This window comes from Pholis gunnellus (assembly GCF_910591455.1).
Source record: "Pholis gunnellus genome assembly, chromosome: 17".
Lineage (NCBI taxonomy): Eukaryota > Metazoa > Chordata > Actinopteri > Perciformes > Pholidae > Pholis > Pholis gunnellus.
In genome coordinates this window covers 20,205,693-20,230,441 of record NC_136544.1, presented here as the reverse complement: position 1 = coordinate 20,230,441, position 24,749 = coordinate 20,205,693, and the positions used below count along the sequence as shown (strand labels likewise).

Here is a 24,749-nt window from a genome sequence, read left to right as displayed (position 1 = left end):
TTGACGTCCCCGCGTCAGTGATTTCCGAGGAGGCCCCGCGCGCGCGCTCCGGTGTCACCGACGATGATGTAGCGTGAAAGGTATAAAGGTGCTCCAACCCTGGCTGACGGATGTCTGCTTCACCGACAAGTAAACAGCAGTTAAGTCTTTCCTCTTCCTCTCCGCCTTCCTCTTCCTCGCATGGCTCCCGGGCCGATGAAAAAAAAACAGACGTCTGCAACACTGTGAGAGCCCGATCCATATCTCCAGACCTCGGGCCTAATCAAACAGACCGGAATGTAGGGAAGGAGTCAATAGCTGCTTAATTACTAACGAGGGTAATGACAATAACAATCGCATTCCTTTCCGGGCTGACGTAATTAAGCGAGGCACGGCCGATGGGGGAGAGCCCGCCTCCTCCGCGCGGGGCGTCAATTAGGGCGCAGGAGCCGAGGAGGCAGCTTGTGGCAAATACATGAGACGAGCTTGCAGACACTGTCTCAGCAGTCTCCCTTTTTCTTTTTTTTTTTTTTACATCCAACACCTTGTCCTCCTTTCAGGCATCAGTATCATCAAGTTGGTGCCATGCCGCTGACAGCGCCGGGCTTCATTATATCTGTCCTGCCCGTCGGCGGTGCGAACACCGTGTTGTTCATACACCCCGGCTTCCTCCGGCACGTCGCTGGCGGCTGCCATGTTTAATGACCCTCCTCCTCCTGTATCCAGCGCTCAGTAGGCACAGCGTGAGATGTGGGGAAACACTCAATTTCTGTAATGGCTTGAAATGGAGTAAATATCACTCCCCCCCCCCCCCCCCCCCAACACTTGCATTTGTTACTCGTTCAAGCCCCGTTATCACTTGCTGCCTAATTTCCTGGTGCACTGACAAAGGCAGAGGGCGTTTCCATGGAGAGGGAACCCTTGCGGTTTTTCATGCTTCTCTCAACTTGGCACTCTGTTCATTTCACAGCAATTATACTGAGTCATTCCACACATTCTGCCACAGAACTCAGGGGAAGGACCTTTCAGCTAATTGCTTTCAAATGGAAATAAAAAATAATCACACGGCTACTTTGTCAAAATGACTCCTGTTATGCAGCATTCGGTATGGGGGAAATTGATGTGGAATTCCTTTTTAATGCCCCATTTACAATACCCTTCGCTCTATTTCACGATGAAAAGCCTTCTTTAAATGCATTCGGGATGAAGTCCTGACACTGCATGCGCCATGATTCTTCAGCTTCTCAGAGAACAATAACTTTTCTTTTTTTTATAGTCCAGGTTGTTGTTTTTTTACCCTGAATATTTGGATCTATTTTCTCTGGAGCAGCTCTGTAGTGTGACATTCACTCCTCGACATATATAAATCCAGTTATTTATTATGACATTAATATTTAATGATGGGTTTCACAGTTATTGACTCTGCCTTTACGTCCATACTGCACACTATTTTTTCCTCTTTTGTTTATGTGACTCGTCTGAGGTCTGCGAGGCGGAGGGTTTCTTTCTGCTAATAGACATCACTCTATTCAGGAGATGCAGGTACAACATAAAGATTAGACGGCGTGCTGCTGCGCACAGTAATGGAAACGAGTGGAGCAGCCACAAAGTGTCTGTTACCACATTAATCATGAATGAGCCGCCAACGGGTGTTAAATATTCTTGTAAAACAAAAACAAAAAATACTCTCAACAATCACTGGAATGCGGCTGCTGAAGGAGAGACCGCTCGAAGACGCCGAGGCTGAAAGTGGACCGTGATGCAAACACGTCCACCGGACATCCAGGGTTGGACTCGTCTCTCTGTGATGCCGTTGAGTTTCCTTTCTTAATTCATGCTCGGCTGAAACGTAGACCACGAACATAAGTTCAGAGAAATCTCATATGTGATGTTGTACTGGGGTGCTATGAGCTAAATAATGCTAACATGCTCACAATGACAATGTTAGCATGCGGATGTAGCATGTTCACCATCTTAAATTAGCATGTTAGCATGCTAACATTTGCAAATAAGCGCTAAATAAAAAGTACAGCTAAGGCCGATGGGAATGTCATTAGTTTTGCAGAGTGCTGTTGTATTTTTGCAGGCCAACAGGAAGTTAGCATCACACTGGTTCCCTCCACAACAACCCAATGAGATTTTGGATTATTCTAGAAAATAATCTCTGTGGCAAACAAACGTTTTATGATGTTTTGTTGAGCAAGATAATCTTCACAATTGACAAACAATTTATCATTTTTGAAACAATCAGCAATCCGCTTGTCACATGAACATGATCTTTTCAAAATAAACTTCTCTCTTCACAGGAAACTACTCGGTTAGGTTTCGTAAAATATTGTTATTTGGGTTACTTTAACTTTAACCAAGTGACGGGACAAATACATCAACACAGACATCTCGTCTCACACGGGGAACGAACAGCGGTCTCCTGGCTGAGAGATTGTTGTTTGATCTTTGTTTGTTGGACCCGTCCACCTCGCTTACCTCGCGCCCGTACCTCATACATCATTACGTTCATTTCGTGGGACATTTACAAATTACGGCGCATCATTTTTCAGTCGGCTTCGTCTCTGGGGACCCTGAATGTCTCTACAAAATGACTAATCCTTCGGACAAGTGAAAACCCGAGACTTGTTGGTGGCACAACATGAAAAGTTAGGGATCAAAGTCATTGTGATTCATCCTCTGGGGAACATGAATCTGTATCAAGCTGTACAAAAAAAACGTCAACCACACGATGGCACAAGAGGGCAACTTAGCGATGACTAAACTGGATGAAATATAACGGCAATTCATCTAAAAGTCGATCAGATATTTCAGTCAAGACAAAAGTGGTGGACTGACCTAAAGCCATGCCAAAAACCCAAGAAGAACTAAATTATTTTCATACATTCCCTTGATTTTTCCACTCAATTCCACAAACTCCTGCTCCGCAAGCTCCGTCTGGCTGTAACCAAAGTATTCGCCAGCAAAAAAGATATTTGTCAATACACATCAACCGCTGTAATATGAGCTGCAGCGGGCTATTCTTTCGGGTTTAGCGAGCCTCATATTTATTTGGGCCGTTTTGAAGGCAGGCAGGCAGTGCATGAGCGGTGCTGATGTGTTGACGTATGGTGGGAGGCAGGAAGAGGCAGCTGCTGTTCATCTCCACGAGAGGAAGGCCACTCTGAGAGGATGAGTGGAGAGGGGCCTTTCAGAAGATCTCTGAGTCAGAGCGAGTGGGGAGGCATCGGGATATTATTAGGGAGGTGTGCCTGCTGCCCTGCTATTATGACTGAAATACATGCTTGTTCTTCTTCTGCTGCTGCTGCTTTAGACCGAAGATACACCTGCCCCGCGTTGTTTCATCAGGTGTTACATGTGAGATGTGAAAGAGATTTGAAGCCTATAATTCCCTTTGATTGTTGTGAAAGGGACTGAAGGCTATTCGGGATGAAAACCTGTTCACCGCAGATTAATGACGCTGCGACAGGAAGATTCAGAAAAAGTGAGGAATGTGGACTTGAATCTTTGTTTGACATTCACTGCAGTGAATTCTATTATCTTGCTACAGTTTAGTAACCTGAAACAGCTACAATATATAACAGAACCTCCAATAAAAGACGCCCAACAGGAGGTCTGCTTTTTTTATTCTCCTTAATTCCTCCGCTGACTGACGCTCTACAGACTCCGTATTATCTCGCGTGAAACAGCCACACTGCACTTAATCTCTAGTTAAATGCACTTAAATAAATGATTGAATGTATAGCGCGGGAACCGAAATGTCACTGATGAGCTCCTTTTTGAAGCTTTGTGTAAAAACATAAAAGGCAGAAATGAAAATGTTAATGAATTGTCTGAGGAGTAGGAGATCAGAGGAGCCAAACGAATTTCATATCACACCTAAAGACCTGGCATTTAATTAAAGTGGCCTGAAAAATGGCTGCCTGGTTGGCTGACAACAGTTTCTCTTGAAGCAAATTAAAGAAATCAATTACTGCCGTGTGGAAAAAGCGTAATGCCAGCACACTGGAGCCCCCCCCCCCCCGCGGCGTCACAATGAGACACCGGGCCAAGGGGAGAGGAGCGAGGAGGAGGTGCGCCTCCACTGTGCCACATCTGACTGGCTCGGCTACAGAGTTTATCGCGTCAACCTGTTACGGGCAACAGAGCCTGAAAAAAAAGGGGCCCACGCGCTGGAATGAAGCCGCAAATCAGCCGAGCTGCCTCCACACGCCTGAGCCTCCTCCACTCTGCTCCCAGCTCTCTTACTCATTCTCTCACCTTAATTCTCCCCCTCTCTCTCTCTCTCTCTCTCTCTCTCTCTCTCTCTCTCTCTCTCTCTCTCTCTTGTCTCACAGATGCAGAGTGCACACATATGGTTCACATGCTTGTGTTGGGAGATATTTCAGAGTAATAACTACATACTGCATACGGCAACGTCGTCCTCTTACTAACAGAAACACGGTTCCTTCCTGATTATATGACGATGTATCTGTTAAAGCCACAATTTACCCCTTTTGCAAAGCCCGTTAAAGTATATTTCGGAAAACTAAAAAGTGATTTCAGAGAGCGGCAGACAGAGAGAGTCTACAATGTGTGTTTTAAGGAGATATCCAGGATGAAACCAGGTTAAAATGATAAAGATAGCCGGGTAGGTCTTTATTCACTGTTACAATCATTAAGATGGCCGATGCTGCGATATGATTGGCTGGACAAATACATTTTCTTTGCATGTTTTAATTTACCATTTACGTTGTTGGGGGAGGCTGTTTTTTTAACAACATCGGGCCGAGATTTCCACACCAACATTTGCCAGAAATATCAAGCTCTAAAGTAAACATTCATGCTCCCCAGGATGAACCTTCGGTTATTTGAACACTCCAGTGCCACCCGCAGCACAACGAGTACATCTTAAGACCTGCTGGTAACACTATAGAAATAGAAGTATCCTCTCTGACTTTCATGCTACTGAAGACATACAGTAAATCATTTTTTAAAAACATATGAGGAATAGTTTTACGTCTAAGAAACGTCCTAAAACAGCTTTGTAGATTTGAACCAACGCTACTCAAACAGGAGAAAATAATACATTTGTTGTGGACATATTTGTAAAGGATGTTTGATTCTGACAAAAAAAATAAATTGGGGGCAAATACAGAAGTTTATTTTGGTATGGAAATGTGAAACAAGATATGAATATTACCACAAAATGTTGGCTATTGTTTTAAAAACGTTGGTGCAGAGGTGCAGTATAATCTATATTTATGGCAGATTATATGGTGTAGCCTTTAGCTGATCATTAACTAGATTTCCTATTTATTGATTTTTTTTTGCTGGTGTACCACTAAATAAAGTGCCGGTGACAAAACCTCTGCAAGCACGAAATAAAGAAAGAACAGTTTACTCTGCTGGCTGTTCAAGAGAGCGAGTGAGGAATTAATGAAGAGGAAAGCCGATACACTGTAGGTTAGCCACTGTAAGAGAAAGTGATTACATGCTAGTGGCCTGCTGGAGGAAGGAGCCACTTTATTACAGGAATATCTGCTGTCATAGTCCTGCTGCTCAATTTTAATGCAGTGAGTTACGTACACCGTGCCGTTCAGGCGGAACTGACTGCCACCCTCTCTAAATGTTAATCTCATTGTTATCAAATCAACGGCAACACACACATAACAGGAGCAGCATTCACATATAGACTTTGTCCAAGGATACAGACAGACACTCAAGGTCGCTTTGAGTATAAATTCACTTTGATTAAGTGCTGACACGGACATTAGATAGTCAATAACAACGGAGGTGAATGAAATGCATTTTAAAAAACATTTTTTTCCTCCTGTATCTTCACTTGACTCTGGATCTCTGGGCGCTTTGGTGCTGCCCTGAGACCTCCCATGACACACACACACACACACACACACTCTCAAACACTTTGTCAGATTTCAGAGTGGTTTGTTTGACAGGTGTGAAGGAGTCCTCTCCTTCTCCGTTATTCTGCTGCACCGATAGCTCCGGTCCAGTCCCCCCCTGCTGAAACCAGACCGCTCCACCAGGGGGGCCTGTTGGAGACTGTTTGGTGTTGATCCACGGCGGATCAGCATTCATCACAATGTGCCAGATATACTGACGAGCGGGTCAAACGGAGCTATGAGTGATGAGGCATTTATTTCAAATGGCAACGTGCAGTACCAGTGCAGGAAGTTAGAAAAATACTGCTTTTCAGTATATGTATATATTTTGCTTCAGTGGTGAAGCAAAATAATGTTGTTTTTTTGCTTATTTACACATCCAGCAGTTATGGAGCAACATTATCATTTATTTATAATGTGTTTAACGGAAACTGACATATGCAAGTCCAATTTCCAGTCTCCCTTTGCTCTGTTGTTGGTCTCTACCAACTCGGAAGGGAAATATCTCTCACCTCAGCTGCTAAATGCCCCACTAATTGTGTCTGTCTGCTGGTTTATTTTACAGCTTTTCTGCTGAAGACAGGTGAAAATCACACTATGAGAGAGGTGAGAGTGAATCAAACAGTAACGTGTTGGACCTGTAAAGCCAAGAGGAGCTGCAGATTCAGGAGGTTTGTATCCGTAGTGATCATCAAGAACAACACGGTTCACATTGCTACATTAGCCGCGTTTCCATTCACATATACATATATATACACATATATATATATATATATATATATATATACACACATATATATATATATATATATATATATATATATATATACATATATTTATGTGCATTTTGAAGTATCGGCTAAGAAAAGAAGATTGAAAGCAGCAAAATTTGATTAAACTTCCTCAATTGCACAAAAACATTCAAACTCGCTTCAGGTTTTCTTTTGCGAGATTTCAATAGAAATAGAAATTCAATAGATTGTTACTGTGAAAATGTGGATTATAGACGCATTAAGTTAACGCACCAATAGTTCTATGGGAGAAAAAATAAATCACAAATTCACGTGTTTACTAAAGTAGAAGTGAAAAATGATCAAATGTGCTTAAGCTGTCTTAAGTAAAGTACTAAGAGTCAGTGTTTTATATTTACAATAATTCAGCTGCTTACTTAAGTTAGTGTTTTGGCACAAATTGAAAACAATTGAAATGTGTGTTTTCAGGTTACGCGTATAGATAGATCAATATTATGACCAATATTGCATATCCAGCCTTGTTTAAGCTCTTTCATTGCTTGCTACCAAAACGGATAAAACGACAAAGCGTGACGGACATTAACTATGTCGGACGTTTGAAAATGTTTCGGTGTGAAAGAAAAAGCCGTGAAGCTGTTTTCCACTGAGACCCGTCCGTGCACCTCCACTGGAGTTTTCCTGTGGTTTGAAGTTGTACGCTTGGACTTACTGGCATGTAACCTGATAATAAGCCATTCATGCATTAAAAGTTGTGTTTGCTCACAATTCAAAACACATCGATCTCGGCACGCCGGCATGAACTTGATGGTCTACTTCCAGTCACAGCGGGGAGAGAGGCGGCGTGCCATTCAGACTGCAGAGCGAGCAGAATACAGATGCAGTTAAAGAGTTTACAGGATAGACGTGTTTATGTGTTTTACGCTACGATCTCTTTCATCTGCAAGTCTGATTTGACAGAAAAAAAATGTTACGGGCATGAAAATGTGATTTATTGAAAATAAAAAAGAACAGCGTTTAGAAATGACGGCAACTTGTTTTTGCCATTTGTTGTCGTGATTGTTGTTTTGAAAAGTCCAATAAGAAATGTCTTTTAAAATAAATAAATCAGCAGAGAGCTAAATAACGGTAGTGACAGACTCAAAGGTTTGCAGCGTGAACTTTTTAATATCTCAGGCTGATCGTTCAAAGGATGTCAAATCTTGTGTCGACGGTGTCGTCAAAGTTAAACAGAACTCTAGATTAAAAGAAACCTTTGCTAGAAGATAAAATACGACATATTCAGCTTTGGGAAATAGCAAGTCTGTTTTTTTTTTATATGTGCATAAGTAATGCACTCTGGCTCAAACTGATGAAATAGTTTGTGTCTGTCCGTCTGGGGAGGGAGCACTGCAGTGGTTGTGTACGGGCAGCAGGGAGCGCTAAAGGCAGAGGAGAAAAGAAGAAGAAAAACCCCTCTTCTTCAAGAAAATGTGAGCCTCCCTGTGGAAAGTCTGTGCAGGACTGAGAGGGTCAGACAAAGTTTGCTTGCCCCTCAAGTCCAGAGTGTGTGTGTTTGATAAAAGTTCTCATAGCGCAGATCTGAGGCAGGTCCAACAACACTTCCTTCCGATTCCTGCTGACAGTGGAGACGAGCGGGATAGAGTTAACACGGGGAAGCTAATGAATATGAATGAGGTAAATGAAAGCTGATGAATGTTATCCCTTATCTCCATAAAGATTGGACAATTCCCTTGAACCTCTGCCAAGGACACACGCAATAAAGAACACATTTGAAGAGTTCGCTTGTCGAGCAATTTGATGGACGTTGATAAGGTTACATCACAACGCGGTGATGTATAATGTCTGGATGAGGGCGAGATCTGAGCTGAAACACTGAGTGGGCTGCAGATCACTTTTTAATAGTTTGTCCATTGTCATGGCAATTGCAAAAAAAAAAGAAAATCAATGTCGATTTTTTACCAATATCCTGGGGCGAATACACACATTTGAGTTATTAAAATGAATATGTCTATTAGGGTCTTTTCTTCCCGAGAGACCACCGCTGACGAAGAGATATATACTCTCATTTTCCTCTTCATTTTCCCGGTGTCAGATCAATCATGCACCATCCCAACTCAAGGTGAAACCCATCAAAGTGTCATTCCTCCATTGTGGGTGATTCACAGGAAGCTCCGGCACACAGACGGGCGGGCAGACAAACAGAAAGACAGCATCAACAAGCGAGTTAGGGGGGGGGGGGGCAAACAGCCCCGATGCCCGGAGAGATTAATCTGCTTTTACTGCCGGTCCTCAAGAGCAAAACGAACACAACTCGCAAGTCGTAAAAATTGGCTCATAAACACCAGCAGGCCCCGCATGTAGAAAGAACCGAGATAAAAAAGTCTGTCCAATCTAACGAGATAAGATACAACAGGACACAACAGGAAACTTTGCTCGGAAGCAGTTGGCTGCAGAATCCTCAGGTGAGATGCCGAGAAGGTGGATCGTCCTGTAAAAACGAGAGAGTGTTTGCAGGAGGTGCAGCAGAGTCAGTGAAGATGTGGGGGGAAGTGCACCACGCCACGCTGTGGACCACCGGCGTTCTCTGCCTCCTCTGGGCCTCGTGCGTCCTCGCAGCTCCGGCAAACGCGCGGGGTCAGAAGGTGCTGCTGGTCTCCTTCGATGGGTTCCGGTGGGATTACGACCGCGACGTGGACACGCCGCACCTGGACAAGATGGCCGAGGACGGAGTCAAAGCCCTGTATGTCACACCTCCTTACCTCACTATCACCAGTCCGACACACTTCACCCTCTTGACAGGTAAAGTGTTTTTTATTTTCTACAACAGCGCTTCAGGGATCTGCATATCATGGCGGAGTAGGAAACCCGCTCTTTACTTTGCTAGGATTGAAAAGAAAAAGGCGAATGGTGAAAAAGGGAATTAGTTGTAATTGAATGTCCCAGGGTCCAACAGCTTTTATAGCTGAGTAAGATAATTATGCTTGGATGACTGAGGGAAGAATTCGCTGCTCCTTTTTCTTATTTTGACTCTCAAAAATCATCAGTGCCAGCTAAAAGAAATTTAACTTCCTTGAAATTAAATTCCTCTAATCTCCGAAGTTGGTCATAAGACCTTGTCCAAAAAGCGTCATGCCACTCAGCCCGTTAAGTTGATAGAATTTTTAAATGCGAATGTGTCACGCTGTGAATAATGAGCGCGAGCTAGACTTGACGAGCGAATTTCCCTCTTTCTGTAGGCCGCTACGTCGAGAATCACGGGGTAATCCACAACATGTGGTTCGACACAACCACCCAGGAGAAGAAGCCTTACTATGCGACTCAGTTCGTGAACGAGTGGTGGGACAACGGCACGCTGCCGATCTGGATCACGGCGCAGAGACAGGTCTGTGTGCGCGGCACAAATTTACATCTTATCACTGCAAGAGTTTTGCAGTGTTGCAGCACTAGAAACCATTTCTCTTGACAAAACACCATTGACGGCCCGCTGAATCCTTCCAGCTGGATCCCTGCAGTTGTGATGCAAATTATTTTTTCGCTGGTACAGATGTTTACTGGTAACTAGCATGCAAATGACAGCTGCTGTAAGTTTGATTTGGTTGCATGTTGAACCGATCGGCCCTTTGCATGCTTGTTACCATGTCATGATGATGTCTTTCTACCCCCCCCCCCCCCCCCCAGGGCCTAAAAGCTGGCTCCCTTCACTTTCCCGGCACAGCTTCCAGTTACCAGGGACAGGTTGCCGTGATGCGGGAAGTGGAGCCGCTGCGGTACAACTACAAGAACGAGACCGCGTGGCGCGAGAACGTGGACAAGGTGATGGGCTGGTTCGGGGACCAGGATCTGGACTTCGTGTCGCTGTACTTCGGCGAGCCGGACGGCACGGGCCACAGATACGGGCCCGACTCCCCGGAGATCCGGGAGATGGTCAAGCAAGTGGACCGGACGGTGGGCTACATTCGGCACTCGGCCGAAGGTCGCGGGCTGACCGACCGCCTGAACGTCATCTTCACGTCCGACCACGGCATGACCTCGGTGTACCGAAACGGTCTGGTGGAGGAGATCACGCTGTCCAAGATCCCGGGCTTCTCGTTCGGGGACCTGTCCTTTCACCTGGTGGACTTCGGCCCCTCTGGGATGCTGTTGCCGAAGCCGGGCAGGCTGCAGAAGGTTTACGACGCCTTGAAGGGGGCCCATCCGCACCTCCATGTGTTCAAGAAGGAGGAGATGCCGGAGCGTCTCCACTTTGCCAACAACGATCGTATCCTCCCCATCATTCTATGGGCCGACGCTGGATATGTAATCAACGGGGTGCGTTGACGGAGAGGGTGACGTTTGCTTTTTATAACTTCCATGCTCGAGAATAGACTGTTAGAGACCTGCAAGACTGCAGAAATACAGATGTTTGATGTGAACTAATCACTACGGCTGGGTTGCACCAACAAGGATTCATTTAATGAAAGTTCGTTCCAATCAAGAGTTTAGCGGTTCTTGGTTTTAAAAACAGTAAATCCATATTTAAGATTAAGCCAAGCTCTGTTGCACAATTAAAAAACGAATCTCTGTTTGGTAATAAGTTTAAACCGAGTTTAATTAATATGGCGATATTTGCATACTGTCGGGACCAAGTGAGTAGGCTGTGAAATTCTTCTGTGTACATTAATACAACAGTACATTGTTTGCAAGCTAGGAAGCTAAAAAGTCAGTTTACCTTACGTTACTCACAAAAGCTCTAATATCTCCTCCTGTTGGCCGAAATATTGGAGGAACATGGACAAATATTATAAAAACAAAAAAGAAAACGGACAAACACAAAACACGTTTTTCACAGCCTGTTGGTCCAATCAGCTCCAGAACTGTTCTCTTCCTAAACCGATATCTTGAGAGAAATTCAGCAGCAGCATCACAAAACTCAGCCGGGTGGAGTCTGCTGCTTAACTTTCATCGAGGCTCTGGATCATTTTGCTCCATCCGTCTCAAAAAGGCAGCATTTTAAAAAAGGTAAACCTCCTCAAGTTTAAAGTGAATACTGGCTCCAGTTAAACGTCTGGTGCAACAGAATTACAAACAGTAAAACTAAACTGATGTTTAATTGAGAATATGCTACTTATTTTAGCAACAGTTAGCTCGTCAAAGATTTAGTAGTAGTAGTAGTGGTAGTAGTGGTAGTAGTAGTAGTGGTAGTAGTAGTAGTGGTAGTAGTGGTAGTAGTAGTAGTGGTAGTAGTGGTAGTAGTAGTAGTGGTAGTGGTAGTAGTAGTGGTAGTAGTAGTAGTAGTAGTAGTAGTAGTAGTAGTAGTAGTAGTAGTAGTGGTGGTAGTAGTAGTGGTAGTAGTAGTAGTAGTAGTAGTAGTAGTGGTAGTAGGAGTAGTGGTAGTAGTAGTAGTAGTAGTGGTAGTAGTAGTAGTAGTAGTAGTGGTGGTAGTAGTAGTGGTAGTAGTAGTAGTGGTAGTAGTGGTAGTAGTAGTAGTGGTAGTGGTAGTAGTAGTGGTAGTAGTAGTAGTAGTAGTAGTAGTAGTAGTAGTAGTAGTAGTAGTAGTGGTGGTAGTAGTAGTGGTAGTAGTAGTAGTAGTAGTAGTAGTAGTGGTAGTAGGAGTAGTGGTAGTAGTGGTAGTAGGAGTGGTAGTAGTAGTAGTGGTAGTAGTGGTAGTAGTAGTAGTGGTAGTGGTAGTAGTAGTGGTAGTAGTAGTAGTAGTAGTAGTAGTAGTAGTAGTAGTAGTAGTAGTAGTGGTGGTAGTAGTAGTGGTAGTAGTAGTAGTAGTAGTAGTAGTAGTGGTAGTAGGAGTAGTGGTAGTAGTAGTAGTAGTAGTGGTAGTAGTAGTAGTAGTAGTAGTGGTGGTAGTAGTAGTGGTAGTAGTAGTAGTAGTGGTAGTAGTAGTAGTGGTGGTAGTAGTAGTGGTAGTAGTAGTAGTGGTAGTAGTGGTAGTAGTAGTAGTGGTAGTGGTAGTAGTAGTGGTAGTAGTAGTAGTAGTAGTAGTAGTAGTAGTAGTAGTAGTAGTAGTAGTGGTAGTAGTAGTAGTAGTAGTAGTGGTAGTAGGAGTAGTGGTAGTAGTAGTAGTAGTAGTGGTAGTAGTAGTAGTAGTAGTAGTGGTGGTAGTAGTAGTGGTAGTAGTAGTAGTAGTAGTAGTAGTAGTGGTAGTAGTAGTAGTGGTAGTAGTAGTAGTAGTGGTAGTAGTAGTAGTGGTGGTAGTAGTAGTGGTAGTAGTAGTAGTGGTAGTAGTGGTAGTAGTAGTAGTGGTAGTGGTAGTAGTAGTGGTAGTAGTAGTAGTAGTAGTAGTAGTAGTAGTAGTAGTAGTAGTAGTAGTAGTAGTGGTGGTAGTAGTAGTGGTAGTAGTAGTAGTAGTAGTAGTAGTAGTGGTAGTAGGAGTAGTGGTAGTAGTAGTAGTAGTAGTGGTAGTAGTAGTAGTAGTAGTAGTGGTGGTAGTAGTAGTGGTAGTAGTAGTAGTAGTAGTAGTAGTAGTGGTAGTAGTAGTAGTGGTAGTAGTAGTAGTAGTGGTAGTAGTAGTGGTAGTAGTAGTGGTGGTAGTAGTAGTAGTAGTAGTAGTAGTAGTGGTAGTAGTAGTAGTGGTGGTAGTAGTAGTGGTAGTAGTAGTAGTGGTAGTAGTGGTAGTAGTAGTAGTGGTAGTAGTAGTAGTAGTAGTAGTAGTAGTGGTAGTAGTAGTGGTGGTAGTAGTAGTAGTAGTAGTAGTAGTAGTGGTAGTAGTAGTAGTGGTGGTAGTAGTAGTGGTAGTAGTAGTAGTGGTAGTAGTAGTGGTAGTAGTAGTGGTAGTAGTAGTGGTGGTAGTAGTAGTAGTAGTAGTAGTAGTAGTGGTAGTAGTAGTAGTGGTGGTAGTAGTAGTGGTAGTAGTAGTAGTAGTGGTAGTAGTAGTAGTGGTAGTAGTAGTAGTAGTAGTGGTAGTAGTAGTAGTAGTAGTAGTAGTAGTGGTAGTAGGAGTAGTGGTAGTAGTAGTAGTAGTAGTAGTGGTAGTGGTAGTAGTAGTAGTAGTAGTAGTAGTAGTAGTAGTGGTAGTAGTAGTAGTAGTAGTAGTAGTAGTAGTAGTGGTAGTAGTAGTAGTAGTGGTAGTAGTAGTAGTAGTAGTAGTGGTAGTAGTAGTGGTAGTAGTAGTAGTAGTAGTAGTAGTAGTAGTAGTAGTAGTAGTGGTGGTGGTGGTAGTAGTAGTGGTAGTAGTGGTAGTGGTAGTAGTAGTGGTAGTAGTAGTAGTAGTAGTAGTAGTAGTAGTAGTAGTGGTAGTAGTAGTAGTAGTAGTAGTAGTAGTAGTAGTAGTAGTAGTGGTAGTAGTGGTAGTAGTAGTAGGCCTAGTAAACAAAGTATATTAATGGAGCAGGATGTGGTGGATGAATAGATCAGTGCAGGACTTCCACACAGGAGACTGAGCTGATTTTTACACTTAGTTTTATTTTTTATTATTATTATTATCCGTCGCAGTTTGGTTAGATTTAGGCAACAAAACTACTTAGTTAGGGTTACGAAAACTATGAATAGCCTACAGTAGGTGACATTAATAGATACGGTATCGCCTGGTTGCCAATAGATGTCAGCCTTAATTAAATCTTGACTGAGTTGTAACCTACAAGCTCAGCGCTTACTCCACATTAGACCTTTAACGGCTGAGATTATGATTACGACCCAGTTAACTGATTATAAAGAAATCAAATGGCAAGCACTGATACACTGATTCAGATAAACAACCTTTACAAGCCGTCCAGTTTATTGGAGAGAAATATCCTCAAGTCTCGTCTACAGAGATACTTAAATTACCAGCAGCATTTTGCTCACAGGAAAATGGTGAAACTGGACTCTTTTTCGACTAGAATTAATGAGTTCAATTTTAATCTCAGCACATTACAATTTCAATCAAGTGGATTTGCACGTCCTCGGGATAATCCAAGCCCCGGCTGATGACATGCGCCGCTCTCAAATGCTTCGTGAAGCCATTCATGCCTCAAAAATTCAAAAATTAGCGTTTTCATTTGACTCCACCGGGTCGGTAACTTTGCATCTGAATGCGTCAGTCAGTTCTGGAAAAACACCGAATCATAACTTAATTTAGAGAATAAATAACTGAAATCATAAACGGTCTCCAAACGCTGATCGTGAGGAAACCAATCAGTGCCGTGAATCTACTGATAACACAGGTTATCTGAAGTTTAGAGGGGATCACGACTGTATTATCTGACTTTTTGTTCTCTCCCTTTATGGCCACTCAAACTGCTTTTAGTCTGATGTCAGAGGAGGATCAGCATGTTGAGGCTGTTACATAACTCGGATGAGGGCATTCTGCCTACGGATATTTTTAGCACATTTTTGCTGAATATTTACAACAGAAATTATCAAAGGAATTTATGTGTTTTATGAAATTCTTTATTTTTGGAGCTGGATTAAAATTCTCATTTAGCCATTGGTGGATAGAAGTAACAAATAGATGACAGAGAATGGAGAGGACTCTTTCTCCTGGACAACACCTCCCTCTGCTGACTAAATGAGAGCAGGCCGAGATGAGTCACCCTCTGCAGCTGTTAAGATCCGGCTCCTTAAATCAATGCCTTATAAACGTTACGATGTAATTGAATCTAACAAACTGGGTCAACGCGTGCTTTGTTATCCGTCCTTTGCAGTATTTCCCCGTTCAGTTCAACAAGGGCGAGCACGGCTTTGACAACCAGGAGATGGACATGAAGCCCTTCTTCAGGGCAGTGGGTCCGGCGTTTCACAAGAACCTGGAGGTGGGGCCCTTCGAGACGGTGAACATCTACCCCTTGATGTGTCACATCCTGGGCATCCAGCCGGAGGTCAACGACGGCCACCTGAATGCCACCAAACACATGCTGGTTACCAGCGCTACCACTCAGGGTGAGTTTATAGCAGACTAATGAGTCTCTCCCCGTGGCCTCCAACACCTGCTCCTTCATTACTAGGCCATTCATCCATCATGTCTGACTTCATCATGGATGGATTACTGAACGGCCCTACAAAGCACAGGCCCAGGGGCCTGAAGTGTCAGGGGCCCCACTGGCCCTCTGCTGAAGAATGTCAACTCAAAGAGACTCGTACCGACCACGAAGAGAAGCCAAATGTTCACAAATAACAAAAAGAAAAATACAAAGAGACACAAAAAGACAACAGAGATAATCAAAACTACCACAACGATACATAAAACAACAGCAAAAAGGGACTCAAAGGTACCTCAAAGACACTCAAAACAATTACAAAGAGACGTATCATGACCTCAAAGACGCAGAAAAAGACTACAGTGACAAAAAATGCCCCAAAACCAGACAAAATTACCTTAAAAAACACTAAATAACCTCAAAAAGACAAAGAAATGATTACAAAGAGACACAAGACACCTACAAAAAACACTAAATTACCTCGAAGGCACAAACGACCGAAAAAGACACATAATGACAAATATATACAAAACAACTGAAGAGAAATACAAAACGACTTCAAAGAGACACAGAATGACCTCAAAGAGACACAACATGACTACAAATCGTGTAGAGCTACTGCAGGTTAAAACTACAAAGTAGATCTGGCTTTGTTGATGGTAACTTTGGAACGATTTTAAGAAAAGAGATCTGAAGATCTGATGCCTAGTGTCAGCTGTTACATAGTTCAAGGACAACGCTGTCAATATTCTTGATTATTCTTATGACCAACAAATGCCATGAAAAGATCAAAAGCAACGATAAGATAAGATAAGATAACATAAGATAATCCTTTATTAGTCACGCAGTGGGCGAAGTCACAGGATCACAGCAGCGAAGTGGACGGAGCACACAAGATACAGAGTAAAAAAACAAGAGCAACAAGTAATATACATGAGTAATAAATGTGTTAGTTTGTCAGACTCAATCCAAAATCCATTGGTTCCTACTAAAAAAGTATCTTTTTGAAAAACGCCCACAAATACATAGATTTGTTTGTTGTTTTTTTACTCATTTTCTCAAACAGCTGGGTGCTGTAGTTCTTTTAGCAAACGTTACTCAAACAGAAAGAAATAGTGCATTTGTTTGGGACTATTTTCAGCAGCGGATGAATCCACATAGTGAGTATTTCTGACCGCAGGACATTTCTGTCAACACGGACTGTGGAAGAAGAAGAATGTTACGTCTGAGCCACACAGTCAGGAAGTTATTGGACTGAACTTTAAAGTTGTTATAGCGCCATCATGAGGTTGGTTGATGCAGTTGAGTAGAGGCGGTACTTTGATCGACGGGTCTTGCTATATTTTAATAGAGTAGATATTCAGCACTAAGTTCCTGCAGCATGTAACATTAGTCTAAGTCCAAAAACACACATTTAGACTGTGAATGTGTTTTCTGTTTCAGGAGAAAATGTGAATTTCCTGCAAAATGTCTTCACCGGATTGGCTGCAGTGGCTGGATTTCTTGTTGTAGTTTTTATCGTGATGACGTCCCACAAAATACTGCAGAACAAACGCAAGAATAAAAGGTAACGAGTGAATAAGGAAAGTTTTTGTGTCATAACTGGTTGTCTCCTGTGGAGCTGAGCAATACGGCTAAAAACAGAATATCGAGAATACTTCTGAGAATGTTTTTAAATTCTGATATCACTGCATGGTAATCGTATTTTAAAAAATCACATTTTAATTGTTCAACTCTGCACACGTGTGAGACAAAAAAACGTAACTATTGGCCGTTGTTTCGCTGAGCGCTGTTATCACTTCTTTTGTTGGTGTTTCAGATCACAGAGTTCAGAACATCTTCCGGAGAAAGAAAAGACAAAACAAACTTCATTCTGATCCTCAGGAGAACAGAAGCGGCTCCGCTGTGACGCTGAGGAACAGCTGCCCGTGTGGACAGTCCTTCTGGGGGGTTATTTTTCATCCCATGTGAGGAAATGCACTCTGAGAATTACACAAGGAGCCCAGGAGCTGAGCTGTGCAAAAACATTTCAGATATTATTTCTTCAAAAAAGAAGAATATAAATGAACAGAATCGGTGGGAAGTAATCAAATGAATAGAAGAACTTAATAACTTGTGTATTTTGTTTAGTTTTGTTTGAAGGACTCTTGTATATTACTGTGTTTCACAACATGTCATTAAATGTTTACTATGAAGTGTCTTAAGACCATCAGCTCTCTTTCATAAGAGTATTAGAAGCCATGAATATAATGTATCACAACTGCTGATGTACAAGACGTTTTGATTATTTCTAAAAACACAAACAAGAAAAGAAATACTGCATTGAAAGCAATAAGCTGAAGATAAATAACTTTATTCAGAAACTAAGTGTGTTTCCGGTTTGCTTTGAGAATAGAGTAGCGTTCATTCGGTCGCGTCCATGTCTCTACTTTCACTTACAATATATGAATAAAGCGTATCGATCAGAGGACGGTGGCCGCCAAGGGACACGTGCAAGCAACCACATTCTCAGTTGCCGCCTCTCTTCGAGTAATGTCATCAAGTTAAGCGCGGGAGCAAGAAGCTTCCGGTTTCGACTTTCAAAATAACACTATTCCCTCACTATACCACAACGTGTGTATTTTTGTATTTCTATTAAGAATAAAATGTATATATTAATAAGAATGTTAAAATTAGAAAGTTTCTATTAAGTTTTTTTTCTCATGCATGTTTTAATGGTATTTAAATGATTATAATGCAAAATAAATGTGTTTTGTGGTGTTCTTTGTCCAATGGATGCAAGTCTACATATTTTTACATTAAACTGTATATTCTTTTACAATTCACCAATAACTTTCATCAACTTACATTAATATTAACATCTAAATTAACTTACTGGTTAGCTTGCTTGCTAACAAAGCCAACAACAACTGATATTGCTGAAGTTAGCTGAGCACATTGCCCCAATATTTGCAGTATTGTGTGGATGCTATTTACTATTGTGTGTATGTATAACAAACATTGATTTATTTTACTTTTATCATGCTTTATTGCCAAGTTGATTGTCACATTGCTTAATAAACATAGCAAAACTAAAATAAAAACTGTTAAAAAAGGAAAATTGTCAGTAAAATGTGTTTGTTGGTCTCATGCATAATTTCCACATAACCAACTTTCTAAGTCAGTTTATTTTGAATGACATTTATAAACATGAGTTGTGCTTCCCAGTTGAGACCGATGGGTTAGAATCTGCCCCAATACAGGTATAAATAATTAAAGAATAAAAGGAAATAATGCAAAATGTACACAAAACAATACTAATAGAGAACTAAAATAAAATAGGGAGTTAAGAGAAGTAGAACTTCTACGGTTAGCAGATACTTAAATCAATTATTCCATGGGTGTACTTTTGTGTTCTTTATTGTGAGCGCTTAAAGCCGAGACGAGCTTTATTCTGAAGGCAGAGGACCGAGGACATCCGGTCCCCACCGCGCGTAATTCCGGTGAGCTGGACGCGCGTCGCCTCGTCCTCTGATAAAGGACTGTTCCTCGGGCAGAAGGCAGACATGGAGGAGCTGAGCGCCGTGGGAGAGCAGGTCTTTGATGCGGAATGCATTTTAAACAAACGGCTGAAGAAGGTCAGAGCCCCGAAACATTACAACCCGTTTCCGTGTTGTTGTTGTTGTTGTTTACCTTCTTCTTCTAACGGTCTGTTCACGCACGTTCTTCCGCTCGTCGGGTTGTTGTTCTTCTCTTCCAGGGAAAGTTGGAGTTCCTGGTGAAGTGGAGGGGATGGTCATCCAAGTGAGTACAACAATGAAAACAACAACAACGTGTCGCTGGTTTCTCTTCCACCAAACGGATCCTCCGGCTCTTATTTTATCGTTATTTATTTATTCAACCGTCCAATCAACGAAGTCCGGACAACAACAACGACGCGATATCGTCACATCTGGTCGCGAGTTTGTTGCACAAAGTCTGCCTCCTTTTTTTTTTTTTTTTTTTTTTTTTCAATTTGCTTTCTTTTGTTCATAACTCACTTAAATTTATGAAGTTATCTCCAAACCAAATCAAATATCTTTAAAGCAATATCCGGTTTGTTTAACGGTTTCACAATCCTCATTTTAATCCAACAATAATGACGTTTTATTCATTTTACCCCTCACTGTAAACAAGTTTTAATCGCGTGACCGACCTGTCCACTTCACCAGCACTATTTGACATTTAAGTGACTTCATATCATGTTATATAATCCGTTACATAACGCGTTATCTAGTTTATTTATGAGTTATCTGCTCTTTATTTTATTCTGCATTTATGTTGCTGCTTGCAAGGCTCCACTCCGTCACTTGCCCTTTTCTGTTCACTCCACATTGTTGCTGTAATCCACCATCAATGCACACTGTTGCCTGCCAGCTCCATGGCTTTCTGTTAGAACCACATCCTTTGTGTGTGTGTGTGTGTGTGTGTGTGTGTGTGTGTGTGTGTGTGTGTGTGTGTGTGTGTGTGTGTGTAGGGAGAGGGTGGGGGTTGATTATTTCAGTGGTGACTGCTGATCAGAATGAGCTATTCAACAACAAGTGATGAGGAGAAAAGAAAGGTCATTACGGATGCACGTAGTTCACGATAAGAGACGACTCGGCGCGTTTCTCGGGTTTGTTTTCTGCAGTTGTGAAAAGTTTGTCCGAGGATTTGATTTTCATGTGTAGAAAAATAGAATCGTTCAATTAAAAGCAAAAGTAAAAATGGGACTAAAGCAGCTGGCGGAGCCACAAAGAAGCGACGGGGTTATTTTAAAAACACGCTCCGTGCTGTGACATCACAAGCACAACAGAGTTGTTATTTTCATCACTTCCCATAAATGTCAGAGGAATTCTGTGACCTAAAAATGTTCTTCCTTCCTTCCTGGTGTGTGTGTGTGTGTGTGTGTGTTGTTCATTCTCTACAGAGATGAACAGCGACGGTGGGAAGATAAAGAACTCCAAACTGAATCTGATTTAGTGGCTGTGGAAACAAACCAAAACATTCCCAGAAATTCCTCACATATTTCTGTAACGGCCACAGAAAATTCTTCCACTTTTCTGCTCCGGCTTCCTTATTTCAGCCTTTTATTGTGAAAGAGGAAATAAAAACCGGCCTGTTATTCCAGCCAGGCGCACGTAAACAGGCTGTGATTGTGGTTAAAGTGTAGAGATGTGTTGTAAACACTGTTTTTTCTCAACCGATCCTAAAGGAATACTTCACCCACAAAACAACCGCTTTTATAACAATTACTCAAAGAGAGAGAAAGTCTTGATGAATTGAAGTAAATTGGGTTTGACTCGTTTGACAACAACTTTATCAAAACATCTGTTTACAAACTAACATAATGAAAGTATCGTTTATTCAGTCGTTCATCTTTGCTGAAACCGTTCTATTTAAAACACTTAAAAGTACGGTTTCAGCGAAGACTTGGATTAAAATGTCGCTCCTCTGTTATTTCATCCTTTGTTCCTCTAAATAGAGTCTCAGATAATCACCAGGATGTCTCCAGTGAGCTGACGGCTGCTGAAACAACAAAGTCCTCCGTTTCCAAAATGAGCAAACTGTTGAAAGGTCATTTATCTGAAGTTGGATGTTTACATCTTCATCCTGACGCGCGTCTGTCTTCATGTCCATTTGTTTCAGACACAACAGCTGGGAGCCCCAAGACAACATCCTGGACCCCCGACTGTTGGCTGCGTTCAACAAGAAGTGAGTTTAGTCCAAAAAAAAGTCTACAGAACATTTTTAGGAGGAGCCTAGATATACTAATTAATTCATATTTGTTCATTGTTTGTTTTGAAGAGAGCAAGAAAAGGAGCTTCTGATGCTGAAGAAAGGGAAAAGGCCGAGAGGACGGCCGCGGAAGATTCTCGTAAGTACAACTCAGGATGTTGTTAACACTTTGTCGGTTTAGTGCACAGCATCTAATGCTTGCTCTTCAATTTAGGAAAATGTGACTGACGCTCCAAGCAGCTCTTCGTCCGGCTCCTCGTCGTCCTCTGACTCCTCCTCCTCGTGCTCCTCCTCTTCGTCCTCGTCAGATGACGACGGTGACGGCAGCCACGTGAAACCGGCGACGCCGGGAGTCCGAACGCGAGACCTCCACCCCGTCCCCCAGAAGAAGGCGCAGATCGTCGTCGCCAAACCGGAGCCCCCGAAGAAGCGCGGCAGGAAACCGCCGTCGCCCGACGCGAAGGAGCCCCCGCAGAGCAAGGGGCCTCGCAAGATCCTCAAGGCGACCAAAGACGGCGACCTCCCCGGGGCCATCAAGAAGCCCGTTCACCCGGCGAGCTTCACCTTCATGGGGTTCAACCGGGGCTCGCCTCGGGATGCGGCGGCCGGTCAGAACAGAACGGGCCCCCTGACTCAGGGAGGGGCCGCCAAGAACGCCGCGGGACCGGGCAGGCCGGTCCAGCCCGCCTCCCTCTCGCTGAGCAAATCCAGCCCGAGCAGGAGCGTCGGCGGCGAGGGCAAACTGTCCGTCTCCGGCGGTGCGAGTCTGGATTTGAAAGCAGCTGCTGGTAAATCAAAAGGCGTAGCGGCGCTGAATCTGAATACCTCCAAACACCTCATTCAAGGAACCACTCAGCATACACTAAGCTCCCCCAGCGGACAAAAGAAGCCCCCGGCCCCTGTGTCAACACTGCAGCGGACACCCAATAATAAAGCAGTGGCTTCTTTGCCGACTAAAAACGCCGCCGTCAATCAAAGCCCCGGCCCTCAGCCGCTCAACCTCCAGAGCAAACGGGCGCAGAGCGGCGACGCTCCGGCGTCGGGCCCGAAGAACGCCGCCAACCCGGCGAGGAAAACCCCCGTCTCGCAGAACCAGGAGTATAATCCCGCCAAGAGTCCGGCGACACCCGGGAGACTTCAGACCAGAAAGAGCCAGCCCGGGGCGGACGCGGTCAAGGAGGCGGCGGTCGAGATCCAGACCCCCAGAGTCCAAGGCAGGCTGGAGAAGAGCGGCGTGCAGAAAGCCTCCGCGGCGGAGGTCCAGAGCCAGCAGGAGAGATTGGCCGCCAAGGACGGCAAGAAAGCCAAAATGAACGACATGAGCACGGGCGAAGACGACGAGAGCTGCTCGGACTCCGACCAGGACTCGCCCTACGTCGGACAGGCGGCCGCCCAGAACCAGGACTGGAAGCCCACGCGGAGTCTGATCGAACACGTGTTCGTAACGGACGTCACCGCCAACCTGGTCACGGTCACGGTCAAGGAGTCGCCGACCAGCGTGGGCTTCTTCAGCCTTCGCAACTACTGACGGGGAGCAGAGCGAACCAGATGGGAATTAGAACCCTTCGGCTGGAGAATTCCTGAGGATTGCCTCAGAGGGACCAGAGGCTCATTCGTGCTTCATCTTTCTTTTAGTAAAAGACCAGTTTTTTAGGTTTAAAAAGAAGAAAAAAACAGATAGCGTCCGTTATCGATTTGTGTTTAATTTATTTTGCTCGTGTCTACAAATTGTTCCAAGATGACGGCGGCGGTGGCGGAGGAGCATTTTTTTGGTCCCCCGGCTGAAACGATCTGAAAAATGGTCCAAAAATTGTCGTCGTTACCGACGTCCTGGAGATAAAAATAACTTATTCATCTTTTAAAGTGTCGAGAGCGCCGACGCCTCACGTTCATGCTGAGCCCGTCGATGAGGTCGGATACGAGGAACGAGACGGAGACGCGTCTTCTTCTGTTGTTATGGGTAGCAGACCGTTAGCTCATTACGAGTCAATCACTAGCTAATGTAAGCCAGTTTTAATTCTTAGTATAGTGTCGTTTATCTTTAACATTTCATGAGTTAGCTACCTCTTTTTTTTTTTTTTAATTTTGAAAGTTTGCTGCATATGTGTGTTCATTTCTCGTGGGATAGGAGAACCTTTCCCTGCAGGGTATACCATCATTGTGTCCTTTATAATTGTGTGTGTATATATATACACACACACACACACTCTCATGCTGTGCCGACCCGTGTTGGCTCCAGCAGCAGACAACGGCTTCATTTCTGTGTCATGAAAAAAAACCTCCAATCGGAACCTCCCTTTCGAGTTTCGTTGAACTGCTCGCGCCGTTATCGCCCTCGAAAAAAAGAAGTTTCATTCCACAGTGCAGCCGGTTTATCAGCCAGAGGTTTTTCTGTGTTTTTTCTCTCCCCCCCAAACGGGCTGCAGCATGTGGGGGAGTCAGATACGGTATCTGTGCTCAGATAAGACTCTCGGCCTGAGGTTTCTGCCCCTTCTTGCCTCTGCGCTGGCCTTCGTCGGCCCGGCAGCTCTCATCTTCTCAGACTTGTAATTAATACAAAGAAGAAGGAAAAAAGAAGAAGCAGAGAACTACGTGCTCGCGTTGACGTGGAGGGACGATCACGGACGGGTCGGGTCGGTGTGGACAAAAGGCTCGGCGTTGTTTGCCGTTCACCAGATGTCGTTGTGTCTGTTGCTTCTGGTGTTTCAACACGTGGAGGACTTTGAAACACCAGATCTGGGTTTTGTTTTTTTTCCTTGCAGCTGCAGACGTCTCATTTCACCCGCCTGCATGAGTTCAGGAGCTGCAGCCCCCCCCCCCCCCCCTCCAGTAACAGAAAGAAACAAAAGATCTTTTTTTATCTGATGTAACGGAAAAGAAACCACAACAATGTGCGCTACTTTTTCTGCTCCCTCGAGAGGAGTTCGGCAACAAAGCACTTGGACTGAACCCGTCCGTCTGATGCTGCGCTGCAGACCGTTGCCTTTTCTTGTCCTCTCAAAAGGCTGAAACACAAAAGACATTTACCCCAAAGATAGCTAGAATTTCAGGTAATTCAATAAAAGGAGAGATACCCTCGAGGAAGAGCATGCAGACCGGGCGGCATTGTTTGGAGACACACATGTGATGCCTCATTGAAAGCACAGATTAGAGATGTTGTAGTTTCCATTGAGGAGGAAAACAAGAGTGAATTCTCACATTACAGGTGGAGAGAGTCTCCTCGTCAGTTTAGTCTGTTTCACTACCTGCTGTGTCTACGAACAGGTGTTTTTTATTTGATCTGTTTTACTGACTGAATGAAAAGAACAAACCTTTTCATGAATATGTTTTTGTTTTTAGATCTACTAACCATCTCAGTGAAATGTTCTCTTTACAAACTATTTATTTCAAATCCAGAGCCTTTCACGGTAGGACGGCGTCACCAATCCTTGTGTTGTGCCGCCCGTCAGGTCGGCTAATAAATGGTACCGGCCTTTTGTCCGACTCCTTTTTGTTTTAAATAAAGC

At 43.6% G+C, this 24,749-nt stretch overlaps 2 protein-coding genes across 3 annotated transcripts; both read left to right on the top strand.

The window, feature by feature from the left end:
* Nucleotides 1–9,084: 9,084 nt before the first annotated feature.
* LOC306709834 (ectonucleotide pyrophosphatase/phosphodiesterase family member 7-like) lies at nucleotides 9,085–17,707 on the top strand. 2 transcript variants are annotated; one of them, XM_079178132.1, is made up of 6 exons: nucleotides 9,085–9,421; nucleotides 9,859–10,004; nucleotides 10,301–10,930; nucleotides 15,235–15,469; nucleotides 16,951–17,074; nucleotides 17,327–17,707. In XM_079178132.1, exons 1-6 carry the CDS (start codon nucleotides 9,160–9,162, stop codon nucleotides 17,382–17,384), a joined length of 1,455 nt encoding a protein of 484 aa, XP_079034258.1. In that variant the 5' UTR covers nucleotides 9,085–9,159; the 3' UTR covers nucleotides 17,385–17,707. The 2 variants fall into 2 exon arrangements, with proteins under 2 accessions (XP_079034258.1, XP_079034259.1); XM_079178133.1 differs by having other exon boundaries at nucleotides 9,150–9,362.
* Nucleotides 17,708–19,052: 1,345 nt separating this feature from the next.
* Nucleotides 19,053–24,749, top strand: cbx2 (chromobox homolog 2 (Drosophila Pc class); the record flags this gene model as incomplete). Its single annotated transcript, XM_079178141.1, has 5 exons — nucleotides 19,053–19,124; nucleotides 19,247–19,290; nucleotides 21,154–21,219; nucleotides 21,313–21,382; nucleotides 21,458–24,749. The coding sequence occupies 5 exons, from the start codon at nucleotides 19,053–19,055 to the stop codon at nucleotides 22,769–22,771; spliced, it is 1,566 nt and encodes a 521-aa protein (XP_079034267.1). The 3' UTR covers nucleotides 22,772–24,749.